The sequence below is a fragment of the Rhamphochromis longiceps genome, linkage group LG13, assembly GCF_057381845.1.
Source record: "Rhamphochromis longiceps isolate RC_006_pf linkage group LG13, R_longiceps_female_GT1.1, whole genome shotgun sequence".
NCBI classification, from domain to species: domain Eukaryota; kingdom Metazoa; phylum Chordata; class Actinopteri; order Cichliformes; family Cichlidae; genus Rhamphochromis; species Rhamphochromis longiceps.
In genome coordinates this window covers 17,668,424-17,685,757 of record NC_140569.1, presented here as the reverse complement: position 1 = coordinate 17,685,757, position 17,334 = coordinate 17,668,424, and the positions used below count along the sequence as shown (strand labels likewise).

General features: G+C 41.5%; 1 protein-coding gene across 2 annotated transcripts in view; it reads left to right on the top strand.

Annotated features, from left to right (window-relative positions):
- The window catches only part of marchf8 (membrane-associated ring finger (C3HC4) 8), a 94,906-nt gene that overhangs the window by 73,789 nt on the left and 3,783 nt on the right, over nucleotides 1-17,334 (top strand). The window contains exons 4-8 of one of the 2 annotated variants that reach the window (XM_085428102.1): nucleotides 3,768-3,847; nucleotides 4,239-5,168; nucleotides 11,514-11,694; nucleotides 13,715-13,850; nucleotides 16,038-16,052. In XM_085428102.1, the coding sequence (XP_085284228.1) occupies nucleotides 3,768-3,847; nucleotides 4,239-5,168; nucleotides 11,514-11,694; nucleotides 13,715-13,850; nucleotides 16,038-16,052 (1,342 nt within the window). The remainder of the gene's footprint in view (nucleotides 1-3,767; nucleotides 3,848-4,238; nucleotides 5,169-11,513; nucleotides 11,695-13,714; nucleotides 13,851-16,037; nucleotides 16,053-17,334) is intronic. The other variant, XM_085428101.1, reaches the window with a different exon arrangement.

The window sequence follows — 17,334 nt, the reverse complement described above, 5'->3', positions numbered from 1 at the left end:
GTAAACGCCTCATCATCCCAGGTTAGATCACTGAGGATGCTTCTGTTGCTCACTGCAGTAAATCTACTTTCAACTGGTACAGCATTAATACGGCACGAGATGATAACTGTGGTGTGAGTGAGTGGGTAGTTTCTCCTTCATCACAAGTCATTTATAGTAAACAAAGGCAGGGATGGTGATATTCAATTTAAAACGGAGTGTATTCTCTCGTTTTCAGAGCTTGGTGCTGCCACTTTGAAGCCATTTTTTTGCAAGCTCACATGAGGGCCCATTGAAACAGATGGATAGGCAAGATTTAAGATAGTCTCGAGTGCCAGAAAAATGATTGGCCAATCAAGTCCATCAGCTTTCCTGCTGCCTCCTGCATAACCTGCTGCTACCAAATCACCCTTATTAAAGCTCTAATGAGTTTGTAGCTTCTCAAAAAAATAAAAATAACACCAAATCTGACAGCATTAGATTTTAGGGAGGATTGCTTTGGCGTCATACTTTGGTGATTATTTAGTATGCGTGTGTATGATTAATGTAACTAGGCTACTCATCTCGTGTTTGAGGTTTCTTATATCTGATGGTGGTGGTTGGATACGCAAGCATATGCGGCACAGCACAAACCCATCAGCGTATTCAGCTTTGTGGGTATCAGCGCACTGCATGTAATGACACATAAGTGTATTGTATATTGCTGGGATATAAATTGCACAGCTGGAGGCCCCACTTTATATTAGCAGCATGACCTTGCAACAGCCACGAAGAAGCGAGTGAGTGAGCCAGAGAAAACTATAGAAGTATAAACTGTGGTCGTTGTAGATGGATTAAAGAAGCTCTTGATTAAAAATGGATTTTATCAAATGTTTGCGCAGGGCTGCATGAGAATGTATCTCAGCTGTAATATTCATCAGTTTTATGATTAACCTCCACGAAGGTTATAAACAAAAGCCGAGGCCGAGTTAATCACCTGCTGGCTGCAGCTTCACGTATAACGCGCAGACCTTTTATAATTGTATCGATCTTCTCATCTGAACCACGGGCAAAAAAGATAATAAACTTATTTTCCAAAATGTCAAACACTTTCGGTAAAGTTCATTTTTGTCCTGGGAAATCAAAGTTTGACAAAACATTTCAAGTTTAACTGGTCTGAACTGCATATTGTGCGTCACAATAAAAAAAACCTCACTCATGATCAAATTGATATGTTAATAATTGTTAAGCTTCAGATTAGACTACCCGTATTTTTTTGGTTACAAACTTTGACACCTCAGGTTAGGTTTATACAGTTTTAAAGGTCAACAGTGAACTTTTGATTCTTGCCAGCTTCGTTAGGAGTTTCTCAATGGGAGCCAGTGATTCATTGCTCCTGTTAGATTTTAAAGGTTCTACTTAAAAAGGCCCCAATGGCTACGTCTGTGCAGGTTAAGGCTATCGAAGAAGGAAGGAGGCAGAGGTAATGACATGCGAGTAATAAGGTGTTTCAGGGATAAGAGAGAGTGCAACAAATACAAAAGTGAATAATTTATGCGTGGCGTGAGAGTGCGTGGAGGGCGGTGGTGCTTGAGGAGAGAGGTTAAATTAGTGGTTATTATAATAATATGAGTTTTTTTCAGCACTCACAATAAAATAAACAGGTGTTCATTAGGGTGAATGTGAAGTGAGGCTGGATTATATCTAATTAGCACATCAGAGTCAGAGAACCATAACTGAATGGATACGTTTAAGCGCGAATCTGCTTCCTTTCACAGTTTAGAGGTTTCAAAGTGCGACAACTGTCGGTGGTGCCAAAAACCAGTTTTCAGCAGTTATTGAAGTATCATTGCCTCCAGCGTTTTTTGTTATATGTTAAACGGAGGCAGTTATTTACTCATCAAAGCAGGTCCTCACAAGAGAGAGCTGTTAAGAAAGAGCAGCTGTTTAATAGGACTATGGAGTCATGCAGGGTTTTAACGGGAAGTTAATCATTATTACCTCAACTACGTTATTGTCTGAACGCTCAAAGACGCAGTGAGTTATCTATTTGCCGAGTTGCACAGAACGTAACTAATAAAGATCCCTATCTGCTTCATTGGTCAGCCCATATTCGTATTTCCCACGATGCTTCAGGTAAACTCGGCGTTTCTTGAGTTTCATTTGAGTAGCTTTCGGTTTTTGTAGTTTATTGTGGTACTGTCTGCTAAATAATAACGCTTTAATTGTTGTCTCTCATCCACTTCTGTCTTTTCATTTTACATTTATTGGCCAGACTGCTGCCAGAGCACCAAACGGTGACCTTGAACATGAGCTGTTTAAAATAAGAGTCAAATTAAACAAGAAACAGAGGAAATAAAAGATTTAAGTAAATTACATCCCTGAGTAAGCAGTGGAAGAACAGTGACGTGAAACAGGAGGACAGCGTGTTTAAGTGCTTTTGTGTGCAAGTGGGGAAAAAGAAGCGGTGCTGCTCATGCACAGACAGATAAACAGGATGAAAGGGCATGGCTGGAAATTGAATTTTCTATTGATTGGTGTCCGGCCGTGAGCTATAAACGTTCCTTTAGTTAGAAATTAAATCAATAGGTAATTAGTTTCTTGCTGAAATTACCAGGCCCTCCCCCCCATGTCTTTATGTTAGCAACCCAAACACTGTCTGATCTCATTTGTTATGTATCCGGTCTGAACCTGTCAATATGGGAGACTTTAGGGAATATTATCTGTATTTGAGGGAATATACTCAATCCTGTTCTGGTTGAAAGTAGGATGAAAAGATCACATTTATGTTGAATGTGAAGCTTAAAAACAACAGAGGTGAAAAAGAGGGTTTCAAAGGCTTCAGTGTGGTCTGATACAACGAAATGATTGAGAGCAGTTCTACTTATTTAAAAGGAGCCACACAGTTTGTGTCTCGTCTCACAGATGAACTCATCTAAGTGAACGTTTTTGGAACACCCAAGTGACGCTACATAATAATAAAATATGATGTAGTAAATAATTTGTGATTCTAAATTGACCCTGGGTGTGAATTATGAATGATTTGTGAATTAGCCAAGCCGGCGACCTGTCCTTGGTGTCCCCCTATGACTCCTGGGAAAGGCTTCAACTCGTCTCATACACCTGAATTGGTTAAGTGCACTAAAATAGTTGAATGATCTACCAGGATGATCATCTGATCAATTAGATTTATTATCCTGTGAGACATAAGAGAATATTTTGCAAGTAAAACCCAAGTTGTCATAAAAAAAAATCTGAGGAAAAAGTAATCTTCATATGTTTGTAAAATAAATATTGGTGAAAGCCTTGATGATGCTGAAGGTGTTTTCATTCTAACAGCCTTGCACCTGCAGTGCACGTGTTTAAAAATTATTCTCTGTAGAAGCTGAGCATTAATCTGCAGCCTCACGTCCCCCAGCCGTGCCTCGCTCGCCGCCTCGTTCTTCTTAACTCTCGATCGGTCTCATCAGCACTTCTCTCTTCGCAGCCGCCTGTTGATATTATTTTTCTTTTTTTGCAGATTTCACCTTAAACTAGACAGATTAACTGGCAGCATTGTTTTTCCCCTCTCTATCATCTTGTGCATCAGTACACAACATGCTTTCTCTCTTTGTGTAAAGATCACACAAATGTGCTGATGGGCGCTGGCGCTGATAATTCCTCACCACGCGGAGCCACGGCCGCCACCACGGAAAATACAATCGCCTGTTGATTGATGCAGTATTTATTTAACTGTAGGGTTTCATGTTCACGTGCCTGTACTCTCTGTCCTAAACTGCCTTTTGTTCTGCGTGTGCTTTGTTTCTCAGGCTGGAAGCCCGACTTCAGTCAACGCTCCGTGCAGTTTCTCGAGGACGTCAGTTTCCCCGTCTAGCCAGGACATCTGCAGGTACCTTTCAGTCTGAATTCATGCCAAGAAATTATATTTGTCCAGGTTGATATGAACACCTGCGTGCAGTAAATGAACTTTATTTATCAGTCTATCAGTGATGAAGTTGCTTATCAGTGAGTGATGTTGGCTTAACTTTTACCCCTGAGTGGCACAATGTCACTGCTGGGAGCAGCCTTAGTTGCAAGCTGCTGCTAAATGGAGTTAACGGTAACATTAATCATCTGGTGTTTATACATCCTATTTTTCAAACTCCTTTATTTTTAAATGCATGATGTCTCTTCCATTTCTCTTTTTTGTCTTTCCCCCTACCTTTTCCTGTTGTCCTCTACCGCTGTTGTCTGTTGCATGCTCCGTTTTCACACACAAACACGCACAATCACATCATCAGTCAGGATCAGGACACTCAGAAGCAGACAGCAGTGGTTCTTTTGAGTTCTAAGGGTAAAACTTGTCAGGGTTCAGGAGATGTTTCAGTGACCACCCTCTGCACAGACGTCCTACCTGCTTCCAAACACGCCAAACAGCGAGACTGGCTCTCTCTGCTGCGTCCGTCCTCCGTCAGCATCCGTTCCAACAACTCGCTCAGGTTTTCGGTGTCTCTGAATGACGTCGGCCAGCGTGTGGACAGTCTTTGCCGAGGTCTGCAGTTTATAGATCGCACGTGCTCTGAGGGAGAGTTGGAGCTGAAGCTCGAGCCCGCTCAGCCTCCTGACTTGGATCGAAGGGCTCACAAACTCAACTGCAAGCTGGCTGCAACGCCCACACAACAGATCCCAAATCCTGGCTTCTCAACGCGCGCCCAGCCCCACCTCGTTCCCTCCTTCACCAACAACTACAAGTACATGTTGGGCATAGCGCCCGCCAGTTGTCTCCCAACTGATCACGGTGTCCTCACCGCTCCTCATTCCAACACCCACCACCACCCCCATAACTCCCCAAGCTCCAATTTTCTTCGTCTCCTCCTTCCCTTCTCTCGATCCTCTACATCAGCCAGCCTGCAATGCTCAGACCTGGGCAGCTACGCCTCCCACCTCCACATCAAGTCCTCCAGTGCCCTGCTGGAAGGTAGCGAGTCAGGCTTGCCCTCTGAGGATTTAGTGGGAGATGACGATGTGTTTGAGGAAGACCAGCCCAGTCCTACTTCAAAAGAAACGGGTCAACCAGCATCTCCAAAATTGGTGAGAGTGGCTGCGTCAGTTGGACTTCTAGCTCCAGTGTGCTATATGGAAGGAGACAGCGATCTGGACTGCTGTCCATCCCCTTTGTCAGAGAAAACGGGGCCACTGTCACCTTATTCTCTATCCGGGGACTGCTGCAGGTGGGTGACTGTCTGGACGGCGTAATCCACACCCACCCTTCCTGTGACGTAAAGCCCAGACCACCCCTGTACCGTGACGTGGCAGTGAATCCCAGAGCCCTGTGGAGTAGTGGAGAGCTTCTCATCCCATAGCCTGTATACCCAGAAAATATCTCGTTGTGGTATTTGTAGTCTAAATCCCTGCTCAGAGTCGAGCAGTTACTCAGAAGAACCTGACACGTAGATGCTTTAATTTCCACACACCACAACACTGTCCACCTCCTCCTCAGCTGTTCCAATTCAACCCTTTTGTGTGTGACACAAATGTGCCGTAAAGTAATTTCATACCATCTAATTTCACTTCACTGTTATCTCAATGTTCTGCTGTGTTTTTCATTGTGCTGCCAAGCTGTGTTTTTAAAATATTTTTTCATTTGTTAGATCGATGAGGCAGTAAAGTGTCGTATATAGGCTGCAAAAAAAAAAAAAATCTGATTGATTTTGGCTCATAAGCCTGAGGCTTTGCAGTAGGAATAGAGGGCAATAGGACTATTATGGAATTGATAGAAGGGCAGAGGTTAGCATAGAAAATTTAATAGCACAGAGGAACAGAGTATATGTCTGAGAACTAGTGGAACAGAGAACAATAAATAGCCCGTGTCTGGGTCCACCATCAGTCTTTGTCACATGACCAATTGGATGCTGTCTTACTGCCAGAGCCAGTTCTTATTATAAAGACACATTGTGAGTAACTTTCTTACAGACCAGGTCATGGCTGCGAGGTCTCTGCAGATGAGTAGATCTTGCTGGTTGCCAAGAACGGGAATTTTGAGCCTTAACTCCTGCTGTCGATACGAAGCGTGGCAGCACTTCACTGGATTAATGAGATCTAAAGGATTTTGAATTATATATGACTCTGTTTGTTGTCACTTGGCTCTGGTGTGTGCATCTACTGCTTTCCAGATTTACATGTCAGCTGTGGGCCGATGGAGAAACACCAGCTTAGAAGTGGCAAAGTGAAGGCCAGAGATCAAAAGGCAGATTATTGGCTTCAAATAGCCTGGATAGTCTGACTGCACACGCACACACGCGCACACACAAACACGTTATTCCAGTTCTCTGTCAGGTGGCTTAAAACGTGAGCGCAGCTCTAATGCTGACCTCACCTATGAAAAGTATGTGTGGGAGGTTGTTTGTTTCACAGGTGACTAGTTGGTTAATTATTATCAAACTCCTTTATTGTCAGCAGTTCAGAGAGTAGTGGCTGAAAGTCAGCTGTGTGAAGGGAGTTGCTTCACTTCCTCATTAGAAATGTCACCAAGCAGATAAGTGTTTCTCATCTAGACGCATTACAAAATGGCCGGATTTGCTTTGTCATAAAAAGCTTATTCCTTCAAAGAATTCAAACATTCCTATTGATTGCATTTGTATGTTTGCTGGCTCAGGGAACCAAGCTTGACAAGGAAGCATTTGACTTGAAAATTCACCTTTCTCACTTGAAAACTATTTTTATTCCAGATATAAATAAATAAATAAATAAATACATCTTGTGGTCTGGAGCCTGTCCTGTAGGGCAAGAGTTGGATGGACAGGTTGCATCTGTCTCAGCGCTAGTACAAGAGAAAGACATATCTATGGGCAATTTAGAATTACACTTTAACCAGGTAAGCACGTGTCTTTGGACTGTGGGAGGAAGTCGGAAGTTCCCAGAGAAAATCCACACAGACACGCGGACAACACGCAAACTCCACTTCGAAAGGTTCTGGCCAGATGTTGTCACATGTGTTCACAAAATTCTAATCAAAGAAAGATGTGTGGTTTTTCAAATTAATAATAACTTGCTTAAGCATGCAAGCACAACAGGAGGCTATCCTGTATAGTCGTAACCGCATGGTTCACCTTTACAGGTACACAAATTCATAAAAGCATTAACAAACTACTTTGAACCACATTGTGAACCCGTGTGCAATCATATGCATATTTTTTTCATTTGAATTTGTTTATTTGAAAGGGGCCGTGCATATTAATGAGCATATCAGTGTAAATATGCCAGATTTATCCAAAAGGCTGCTTTTCATCTGTAGTCGCTGGCAGGTCAGACAAAAAACAGTAAACAAGGAATTAAGCAGACCGTCAGACAATGTCAAACAATGTAGTCCAGACAACAAATACATCAAATTACAGCATAACATCTCATAGCAAAAAAACAGAACAAGTAAATATAAAAACTTACAACATTAAAGATGATTGATGTTATTTGTAAAATTAACGATCACTAATCTGATCCCCTTTTAGCCATCGTTTGAGATGAGTTTTAAATGTATTGCAGGTAAAGAGGTCATACATGTAGTAACTAGTTATCCGTCCCTTATTTAATCCAAACTTTTTTCCAGTATACTCACACTCTGCACCATAAATAAGCTTCATGTGTTGTTATTTTCTATGCTATGTTGTTTTCAGTGTTGTCTGTTGTTGCGTGCACTGAGAGCAAAGAAACAGCTGGAGCCCAATTCCTTGTATGTGTACGAGTACTTGGTCAATAAATCTGATTCTCATTCAGATACAGAAGTGCAAAAATATCTGTTTTTGGTAGCATAGTTTACAAAATAAGAGACATAAAGACACACACATCAGAACAGTAGGGAGTCACAGAGTGTGAGCACAAAATCTTGTCAACACATTTCTGTTTGTGTGCAGTTTTTGATCAGGCTTTAAATGAGGGGTGTGTACTCCAAATTCAGTCCTTCTCGGTCGCTGCGGCGTTTGCTGCAGGTGCACTAAGCTCCCAGCGCTTGGTTGTTACTGCGATATCTGTGATGTGGGTGTACAACCTTTTCATTACCAAATTGTAGGATTTAATTTCACTTACAGCTTTGAAAGTGTGTCGGCAGAATTCAGCCGAGGGAGCACAGTGACCTTTTCAGATGGGCCTGAACCCCCCCCCTTTTTTTTTTTTCCTTAACCATGAACAACCTCCTAACTAAATCACAGCAATTGTACTCAAGTTTATATTTTCTCCAGTTTTTGTTTCTTTACTTTGATACATATGCATTACTGAATGCATATTTGTGGATTAGGCAAGAACATGCAATGATTTTCAAATAGTTGGCATCGATTTTAAAAAAAAATTATCAAAAGTTTTAGTTATTCCATAATCAACTAAATGTAGGATTTAATGACTCAGTTTTTAATTTGCAGGAAATTCAAATAACATTGAGCCGCAGTGGCTCTAATGTTCAAAAAAACAGCATTACAGGGTAGCTTGCACAATCTGACAGCATAAAACAGCTAGGGTCTGTGTAATTCCTTAACCTTCCTCCAACAGTTAAATGTCTCCTCAGCAAATTTAATATTCTCTTTGAAGGCAAGCGTGCTCATGCAAAGACAAACGAGTACCCGCTTAAATGATCAGAGACAAGAAAGGAGAAAGAAAAATAAAAGGAGACAGAGAGAGATTGCTTAGCTACTAAAGCCACTGAATTGATCAGCATGTCTCTGGCAGCGCTTAAACTGCGCAGACTGAAAAGAGTCTGAGAGGCAAATACTTCAGATGCCGCACATATCTTCCACAGGAAAATCTATTCAGCAGAAAAGCAAGAGAAGACAGATTAGTGGTGTCTTCTCATACACATACTTTTTTGGATGAGGGCAGAATGAGGAATAAATGGAGGGAGGGCAGTGTTTAAGCAACACATCGAGGGAGTGTGGAGTGCAAAAGACTGGCTTCATGCCACCAGAGAAAATTATAAGAAAGCAAAAAAAAAAAAGAGGAACAGGAAGAAAGCGAACGCTTCGGCAGGCATTTGAGCTTGTTTCCTTCTCAGCTTCTGGGGCTTGTGATTTCCTGACTCTGTTTGCTTCTCACATTTTAATGTTGTCATACTCGTACGGCGCCTCTGCCATCTTAAAACTACCGTCAAACAGGGTGTGTTGTGGACGCAAGTGATGCAAATTTAATTTTAACGTCCTAAGAGTGCACGGAATGTGCCGCTGCTGACAAAAAGTTAATTTACCTGTGAATTTCCACGCCTGGGTTATTATGTTAATCTGTTGGAATATATGGATGCGCCTCGTGTTAAATGACGAAGGTGAATGTTGCGTGCTTTATTTGTGAGATTTCTTGCGTCCCGCCGAGGCGGTTCAGCCTGTTGTGGAATCAGGTGAAAGTTCCCTGAATGTCTCAGTGAAAGATTCCTCCGCCCTCATCCGCTCGTGTTGTTTACCGATCGCTGCATTTCCACCGCAACTCCATGCGGAGGTGTTGGGATTTTTCTGTGGTTATCTCCTCCCACATAAGAAGAATAATTTGTCAGATCTGTTTATTTCAGCAGGCAGAAATCGTTGATATAAGCACCAAATGATCTACTTCCTCTGGCTTTTCTTTTTTTAAATTGAAATAGAAATACAGTATGTGTGGGATGAGAATCTGCAGTTCATCATCTCGTTATGCATGCAAATGAACACAAACAAAGCAGTCTATCCATAATCAAAAACAACAACAACAAAAAACTTATTCTAGTGATGTCGATTGTGTCTCGCCTTTCCTTTAATCCCCCAGGCCTTATTCCACTTCTTCCACCTCCTCTGCTTAAGAACCTTTGGATATGACCTATTTTTATCCACCTTTGTTCACTTTGTCTTTTAATCTTGTAACACTGGCCAGTTCAGCAAAGTCTTGAAATAGACGTCATCTCGTGTGCTCCCTTTTCTAACATGTGTGAACGCATACGTGGGCGTGCATGTGTTCCTTCATGTTGTTATCCTTCCATGAACCAGGATAAAGACAATCCCATCTGAACACCCGGCTCTCTCCGCCTCCTCCTCCTCCACCTCGTCTTCGCCACGCTTTGTTTGCTTGCATCTTCCAGCCCATAAAGACATGCCATTGCTCCTCGCTACCCACTCAGGAGAAGAAAGCATCACAGAAGACGTTCCTGGATTATTGATCTTACTGCCTGTGAAATCTGTAGGGAACAAAATGTATTTGAAAAATAGATTAATAGAACATGTGCCCTGCTTTGTGTATTCTGTACCCATTTAAGGTATTATTTGCTTTTTAAGCTACAACACCTTTAACCCCTTTATCAGGCACCCTGGTAGTCTAGAGAAAGACATCAGTCCGGCTTTTAATCAATGTCATGTTGTGGTCTAACAAGCAGCCTGATTTTGGTGCTTATTGGTTATTCACTGAGGACTGTAATCTGAAAAACCACAACAAAGTCGATGTCCTGACATTGAAGTCTAAGATCATAATAATTTTCTACTTTCTCAAGTAAGGCATGGCGTGTGATGTAACCTCCTCTCACCACTAAAACTGACAGATCCTGACTATCGTGCAGGTGAAAGTGTCCACATAGTCTGGATTTGCTCAGACTGCCCATCAATCTGCCTTTCACTGAGTGGAAAGATTCGGACAAACATACTCCTCCATACATCCTCCATCCTATCAGACAGCATCTGATGTGTGTGATGTTGGAGTGGTGGACTCCTTCAAGTCAGTCTATTGGAAAAGTGATTGGTTCCTCTCACTGACAACAGACTGTCCAGCAGTCATTAGAGGCAACAGACGCCTAATCGAATGTTCCAGCTGTCGGTGTCTGTACTCGAGGCTTTCCAGGCATCTACGGGGACTGGACACAGCATCACAAACACCTGTTAAAGAGAATATAGCTGCTTCCTGTAGTATTTTTAACGAATATCGTGTTCATGTGGTTATTTTTTGGCCAACATTTGTTAGGTGTTAAAAGTGCAACAACTCCAAGGCACGTCAGCCTTCATCAGCGTTCGTAGCAGTGCATTGCAGCATTGCAGCGATACACAAACAGACGTATTTGTCATGGACTGTATTACAGTAATTAAAAAACTCACATATTTATAGCATTTATTACCTCTTGTCTGACAATGAAACTCAGTGCTGTACAGCTACAGAGCGAAATGACATTAAAAGTGTTCAGTTTTGCACGGAAACACAAAAAACGCAGGAGATGAGTTTCTCAAAATGTTGTTTGGACTTGCAAATGAATCTATTTAGTTTGTCTTTACTGGGTTTACTCATGTGGGACATGAATTCTCTGCTGTGACAAGGGTGTTAATTTTGTTTTCTCTGTTTGTGAAATCATATTCTCACCTGTTTACCTAAAGCTGTTGTAGGTGTGGAAAAATCAGTTGCATATTGTGCTCTTGGCAATGCTACTCCAGCTTTGCTGACGTGCAGTCTTATATTACACAACTCCCAAGTTTTCTCAGTGTGTCGCCTTCGCCTGCCAACTTTTCCCGTTTTGATCTTTCCCCTCTCTCCCATCTTGCTCCTGTTACTAGCTGTCTAGCCTGTAGCTTAGTGTTGACTGTATTCTCTGCCTCCCGCAGGATTTGTCACTGCGAAGGGGATGACGAGAGCCCTCTGATCACACCATGCCACTGCACAGGGAGCTTGCGCTTTGTCCACCAGTCCTGTCTACAGCAGTGGATCAAGAGCTCTGACACTCGTTGCTGTGAGCTGTGTAAATACGAGTTCATCATGGAGACTAAACTCAAACCACTGCGCAAGGTAAGCTGGTTAGGTGTGTGCATATTTGGCTGTTAAGCAGTTCAGCCTCAGTTATTAAAGTCACAGTCTTGTCTCTGCGTCCTAACTTAGCTCACATCACTCCTTTGTTGTGAAGCGAAAAATACCAAAAAACTATCTCCAGTCTTGTCGTGCAGACACAAGAGCACAATAAGCCATTTTCATAAGCAAACCACTTGTCCGGGTGGTTGTGATCCCTTTCAGTGGTTTAGAGGCAGTCCACGTTCCTGAAAGGCTCTTATCAATCACTGTGGCCTGAAGATAGCAGGACACTCTAATTAAAATTCCTCCACCCTTCATTAGCTGCACAAAAGGCCTTAAACAAATGCTCTGCTGTTAATAGCTTCCGAATCCCATGGGTGAATATTGAAGTTGTTCATGTGTGAGTGCACAAGGAAATTTGAGATGAGAGGCGGCTGTTGTTGTCAGTATGAAAGTTTTTATTAAAGAGTGCTTGATGTCATGTTGTTCGGCAACACCCGCGTCTTATTAAAGTGACCCTGCAATTATTCATCACTGAATTCATTATTATGGATTTGGATGTTTGGGAAAGCTACACAAAGCTATCTGACAGTACAGATATCATGTGATTTCTTTTTAGTGCTGGGCAGATTTCTGGCATTTATTTTAGTGCAGCCAATGATTGACCAGGTGCTCCACAGTTATCTGAGCTTCCTGGCAGGTAGCAGGGTATATCACCTGGATGCTGCATGCCATGCTCTTCTCTATCTCATTAACCCTGCCAGGAAGCATTGTGTAACACTGGATTTTGCTGACAGGAGCTGAATAAAAAAGGCCTTTATGGTACTTTCACATCTGGGAAAAACAGTAGGTGAAGACTGCAGCACAACCAAAATTTATTGCGATTGTGTGCAATGAACTTGCAATCTTGTGGCTGTCGAAATGGCTGCTCTGAAGACGGGGACCAGGTCGGCAACCAGTTGCAATCAGTTGCCATCTTCGAAGTGATAAAACTCCAATAAGCATGGGATCAAGCTGCCTATTGCATGCAATCTATATGTATTAATACGGCAATTAACCAAATCTGCTGCTGTCTACATACACAGAAATTCAAACACGAAATTGCTTAGATCTGAAACAGAAATTCCTCCACAAACAGCGTCTCGATGTTATACAGGAGTATAGCCAGAATGCAACCAGTCGAGTCCGCTGCTAAGTGATCAGATTCAGGCGAGTTGCGCTCATCCATGCAGACCGACTCAGATTATAAATAATACAGCAGTGATTTGCAAACCTTCACCAGCCTGTGATTGCAGTCAGCCTGAGTCAGATCGTGATTGTTGGGAGACGAGTTGCCTTGTCAACAGTTCTTCGCCCAGAAGTTAAAGGTGTTACTTGATAAACCTCTGGGCAACCACTTGTTTCTAACCACAAGGAGGCTACCACCCTGATTTTAGTGTTTCAAACAAAAACTGTATATAAAAGATGGATGATGCCACCTTCACCTCCCTTAACTTTGCCATCAAGGCTGCCGTCCTGTTTTTTGTGGTTGTTTATTTGTTTTGTTTTGTTTTGAATGGCCTTGCATAAGTAGCCATATTTAGATCAAAGGGTAGAGTGCTGTCATCTTATGCTAGCAAGCCTTTTTAGCAGGCTGCATTCATCAGTTGTGGAGGTGCAATACAGAGACGTATATATCTGCTAATTGGTGCTAACTAACAGACTAATCAAAGGAAATAGAATTTCACTAACCAAAGCTGGAACATGAACGTTTCAGACAGACTGTCTGTAGAGATGAAAACAGTTTTTGTAGCAGAATGGAAACATGTTTTTATGACTGAAAATTGGCATTTCAGTGTAGGAGTTTTAGGGGATTGGCTCACTTTGGAGCCAGTTTCGACTGGCCATTAGAGGAATTTGATCTTTGGCTTTAGTTTTCAGCCATAGAGGCTCTGCTTAGTTTGAAAGCATGTTTCTTTTTTTATTTTTATTTTTTTTTAAATGTGTGTGAATATGCTCAAAAGTCTTCCATCTTTGGCAGTGGGAGAAACTACAGATGACGGCGAGCGAGAGAAGAAAGATCATGTGTTCAGTCACCTTCCACATCATCGCCATCACCTGTGTGGTGTGGTCCCTCTACGTTCTCATCGACAGAACAGCAGAGGAAATCAAATCAGGTCAGCACTGACTCTCACGCACACAAACAAACACTAAAACATTAATACAACATCGTCTGTGGTACATGTTTGTTTTGGATGTTATCTATTCATCCACAATTGTCTCCAAGTTGTGACTAGCACTCAAAAATATTCATCTCATTCTTTGACACTTTTAGAGATTGTTTTAGTTTAAGTGAGGCAATTTTTTTTTAAGTGATGCTGTTTTTGTGTGTCGAAGGTTAGTTTGTGGTTAATCTGACTGTAAAAGAAAAACTGTACTCAGCAAAATAACCAGACAGGAATAGTGTGCAAAGTCTGGAATTTTTTTAGCATATATGTGTGATGTGAGTGGTATGACAGCTGTGTGACAGCAGCAGCTAGTATGAGTTTGGCACATGCGTGTTTGTGGCAAAAAATTGGATGCAACAGCTGACTACACATCACACGCAATGCTTTACGTCACTGAAGTGACAAGGATATGGAAATGATTTACCGTAGGGTGATTTTTCTTATGAACTTCTTTTTGCAAGCACAGGAGTCGACCACTGTCGGCCACTAGAAAGACGGTACTTGTGCGTTGCCCTTATTTTTCATAGCTCATACAAATTTTTCTTTAAATACTAGTATAGACCCACGCTACACTATTGTTTGGCCTGTCCATATTGTTGTTGGTAAAATTAGAATAACGTGACACTTTAAATGGCTGATTTTATCCCATTGGTGGGTGGTTGCTTGGCAACATGATGACGTTGTAATTTGCCATATATAAGTCGACTTTTAGGAGTATAATTTTTCAATTGATGTAAAATGAAAACGACAAGATATTTTCTTGAGGTGTCATAGGTACATAAACAAGTGACTTTAGCCTGTTGCTAGGAGGTGCCTGACAACATGATGACATCATAATATTTGAAATAGATAAAAACCTTTAGGCTGTGTGTAGGAGGATTTGGAGGCCTGCTTATTTATCATTATGAAGCACATCTGTCTGTCTATATTTGCTGAATTCAGTCTTTATTGCAGGTTATTTACATATTCAAAGGGCTTCCGCTTCAGACCTGGTAGCTACAGCCTTCTTTTATATACAGTCTATGGACTTAGATAACTTATTATTCTGATATTTTAGACTGGAAACGGCTAGCACAGCTATATCCAAATGTAAAAAAAAAATGTTCCTGGTTTTTACTCTTGTGTTTGACGAGCACATCAAAGTGTAGAAAATATGTAATGAGTGCTGGACTGTTCATGAAAGGGCACAGCATATTTTGGGGACTCTCAGGAAGGCTAAAAAGGGACCGTTGATCTGAACACATCAAAATGACAAATAAGTGAGTTTGTGGTGCTTATAGCGTGATTTTGTTACTTTTGAGGAAAGCTAACTGGCCACTCATGCTTTATGTAGCTTACAAACATGAGTGGTATTGATCTGAAATACAATTCCTTCAAGGTGTGCAGTTTTCTGAGCACAGCATTTATGTTTACATTTTTATATTTATTGAAAAGGGTGACTGCTTTCTTCCATCGCAATATTTCAGATTTTGCCTCTAGCTTTTTCCAGTTTTATGCGTGTGCCAAACTGGTACCTGCTGCTGGCTATAGTAAAAATGTCCAACAAGCAGGGCTTTATGGTTTTTCATTCAAATCTCAGAATAAGAGGAAAATAACACTGGGCTCCCTGAGCTGCTTCTTACAGCCATAAAAAGTGGGCATCCACTTTGGGCTCCCATCATCAGGGATAAAAATGGAGAATGCTCCTGTAATGGTGACTTGTTGTAGCATCAGCTGGCACTACCTCTGCTGCTACTCATCCCTCCCTGGCATATTTGGCACTTTCAAAACTGTGTACAGATGGAAGAGCAGGCTGTGCCTGTTAAGCCCAACCTGATGATTCAGACTTGCTACAGTCCCTGAGGGCTGTCAGGTCCAGTCACCATGGTGATGCCAAATAGTCCTGCTTGTCTGCTGCCTCACAGAACCACGGCCATTTATTTTTCTTCTAGATTCGCTCTCAAAATAAAAGGAAAGATGGATGTAAACATCTTGACGTTTCTTCTCCATGTATGATTGTGGAACAGAGCTGATGTTGATTGCATGATGAAATTGTGTAAATGTAATATCTGACATCGTTTTTAATTTCTGCCTTTTCTTTCAATCTGTTTGTACGTCTTTTGTAATACATGATACTTACACTCTTTACCCATGCAGCCGGAAGAGTCCCAGGTAAACATTTCAACTTTGACCTTTTGACTTTCACATTGTGTCTTCTCCCTCCCTTCTGTACCAAGTCCTTTTTTCAGCCACTCTTTACGTCCTTTTCATTCCCTTTTCTTCTTTGATATCCGAGTAGAAATAATCGTACTTCATGCTTTAAGGCTGGTTATATTCACACCACCTCCCTGAATGTTTCCGCCTAATGAACACAGACAGACAAAGCTGAGGAACATGCTGTGATTTATTTTCTGTGTTATACTTTGTGGCTGAAGGCTTTGATTAAAATGAACCTCGCTGACATATTCTCACACAACAAATGACACATTAATCGCTTCTCATAATGCTAGATAGAAAGCCCCTGACATCTCTGTCCAGCATAGTTAATACCACACTGGTTATATTATGTTTGCCTTCTTTGAATTGGCATTCCTCATATGAGGCACTTTTATATCTTAAACTAGCTGTTATGGTAGCCAATATGAAGAAACGGATGGGTTTCGGGCATTTTTGAGTACTTTCGCTGCCTCTTATTATTTGTTTTAGAGAGCACTGAGGCTTATTACAAATATTTATATGTCCCAGAAATTGCTAATTTATATCCTCTTCTTTGATTTCTGCTTTTTGCAAGGGTGTTATAATTACCCCTGGAGTTACAGAAATGTACTTTGCCTAATTAACTGCATATCACATTAATGCTAAGCGTTTTGCATAGACAGATGCACCTTTTTTGGCAGTGTTTCCACTTTTAAAAGAGTCATTTGTTTGTTCATTTTTTGTACCAAAGGCTCCCAGCCTATCATGAAGTAGAAATGTTGCAGCAGGGTGCCACCATTTATCCCCCTGTTTCTTTGTTTCTGTTCGTCTAATTGGGCAATTCAATTTTGAACACCATGTCTGTAAATTGTGAAAAGTCTGCACTGCAGTATGGATGGGTAATATGGATATAATAATATAAGAGAGTTTCTAAAAAGCAGTCAGCTGAGAGATGTGTATAGGTTGTAGAACCAGATAAGAATTTCAGATCATTTAGTTACTTAAATATCTGAAGTCTCAACAGTGTGGAGGAGATGAGCCATTGCACACGGAGAGCTGGAGAGGGCCGTATAAGGGCTTCAACCCAGGAGCACACCTGGTACCTGCACCTTTTTCTGAGGAGCAACAACTATTGTGGCTACTCATGCTTCCCCTTTTTTGGGGGGTTGACTTGTTTGTTGTTGCCTCTCCATTGCACCTGTTAGTTTCATTTATGCCAGAATAGGTGAAATCACAGTGGTTTCTGCTTCCTTAATTT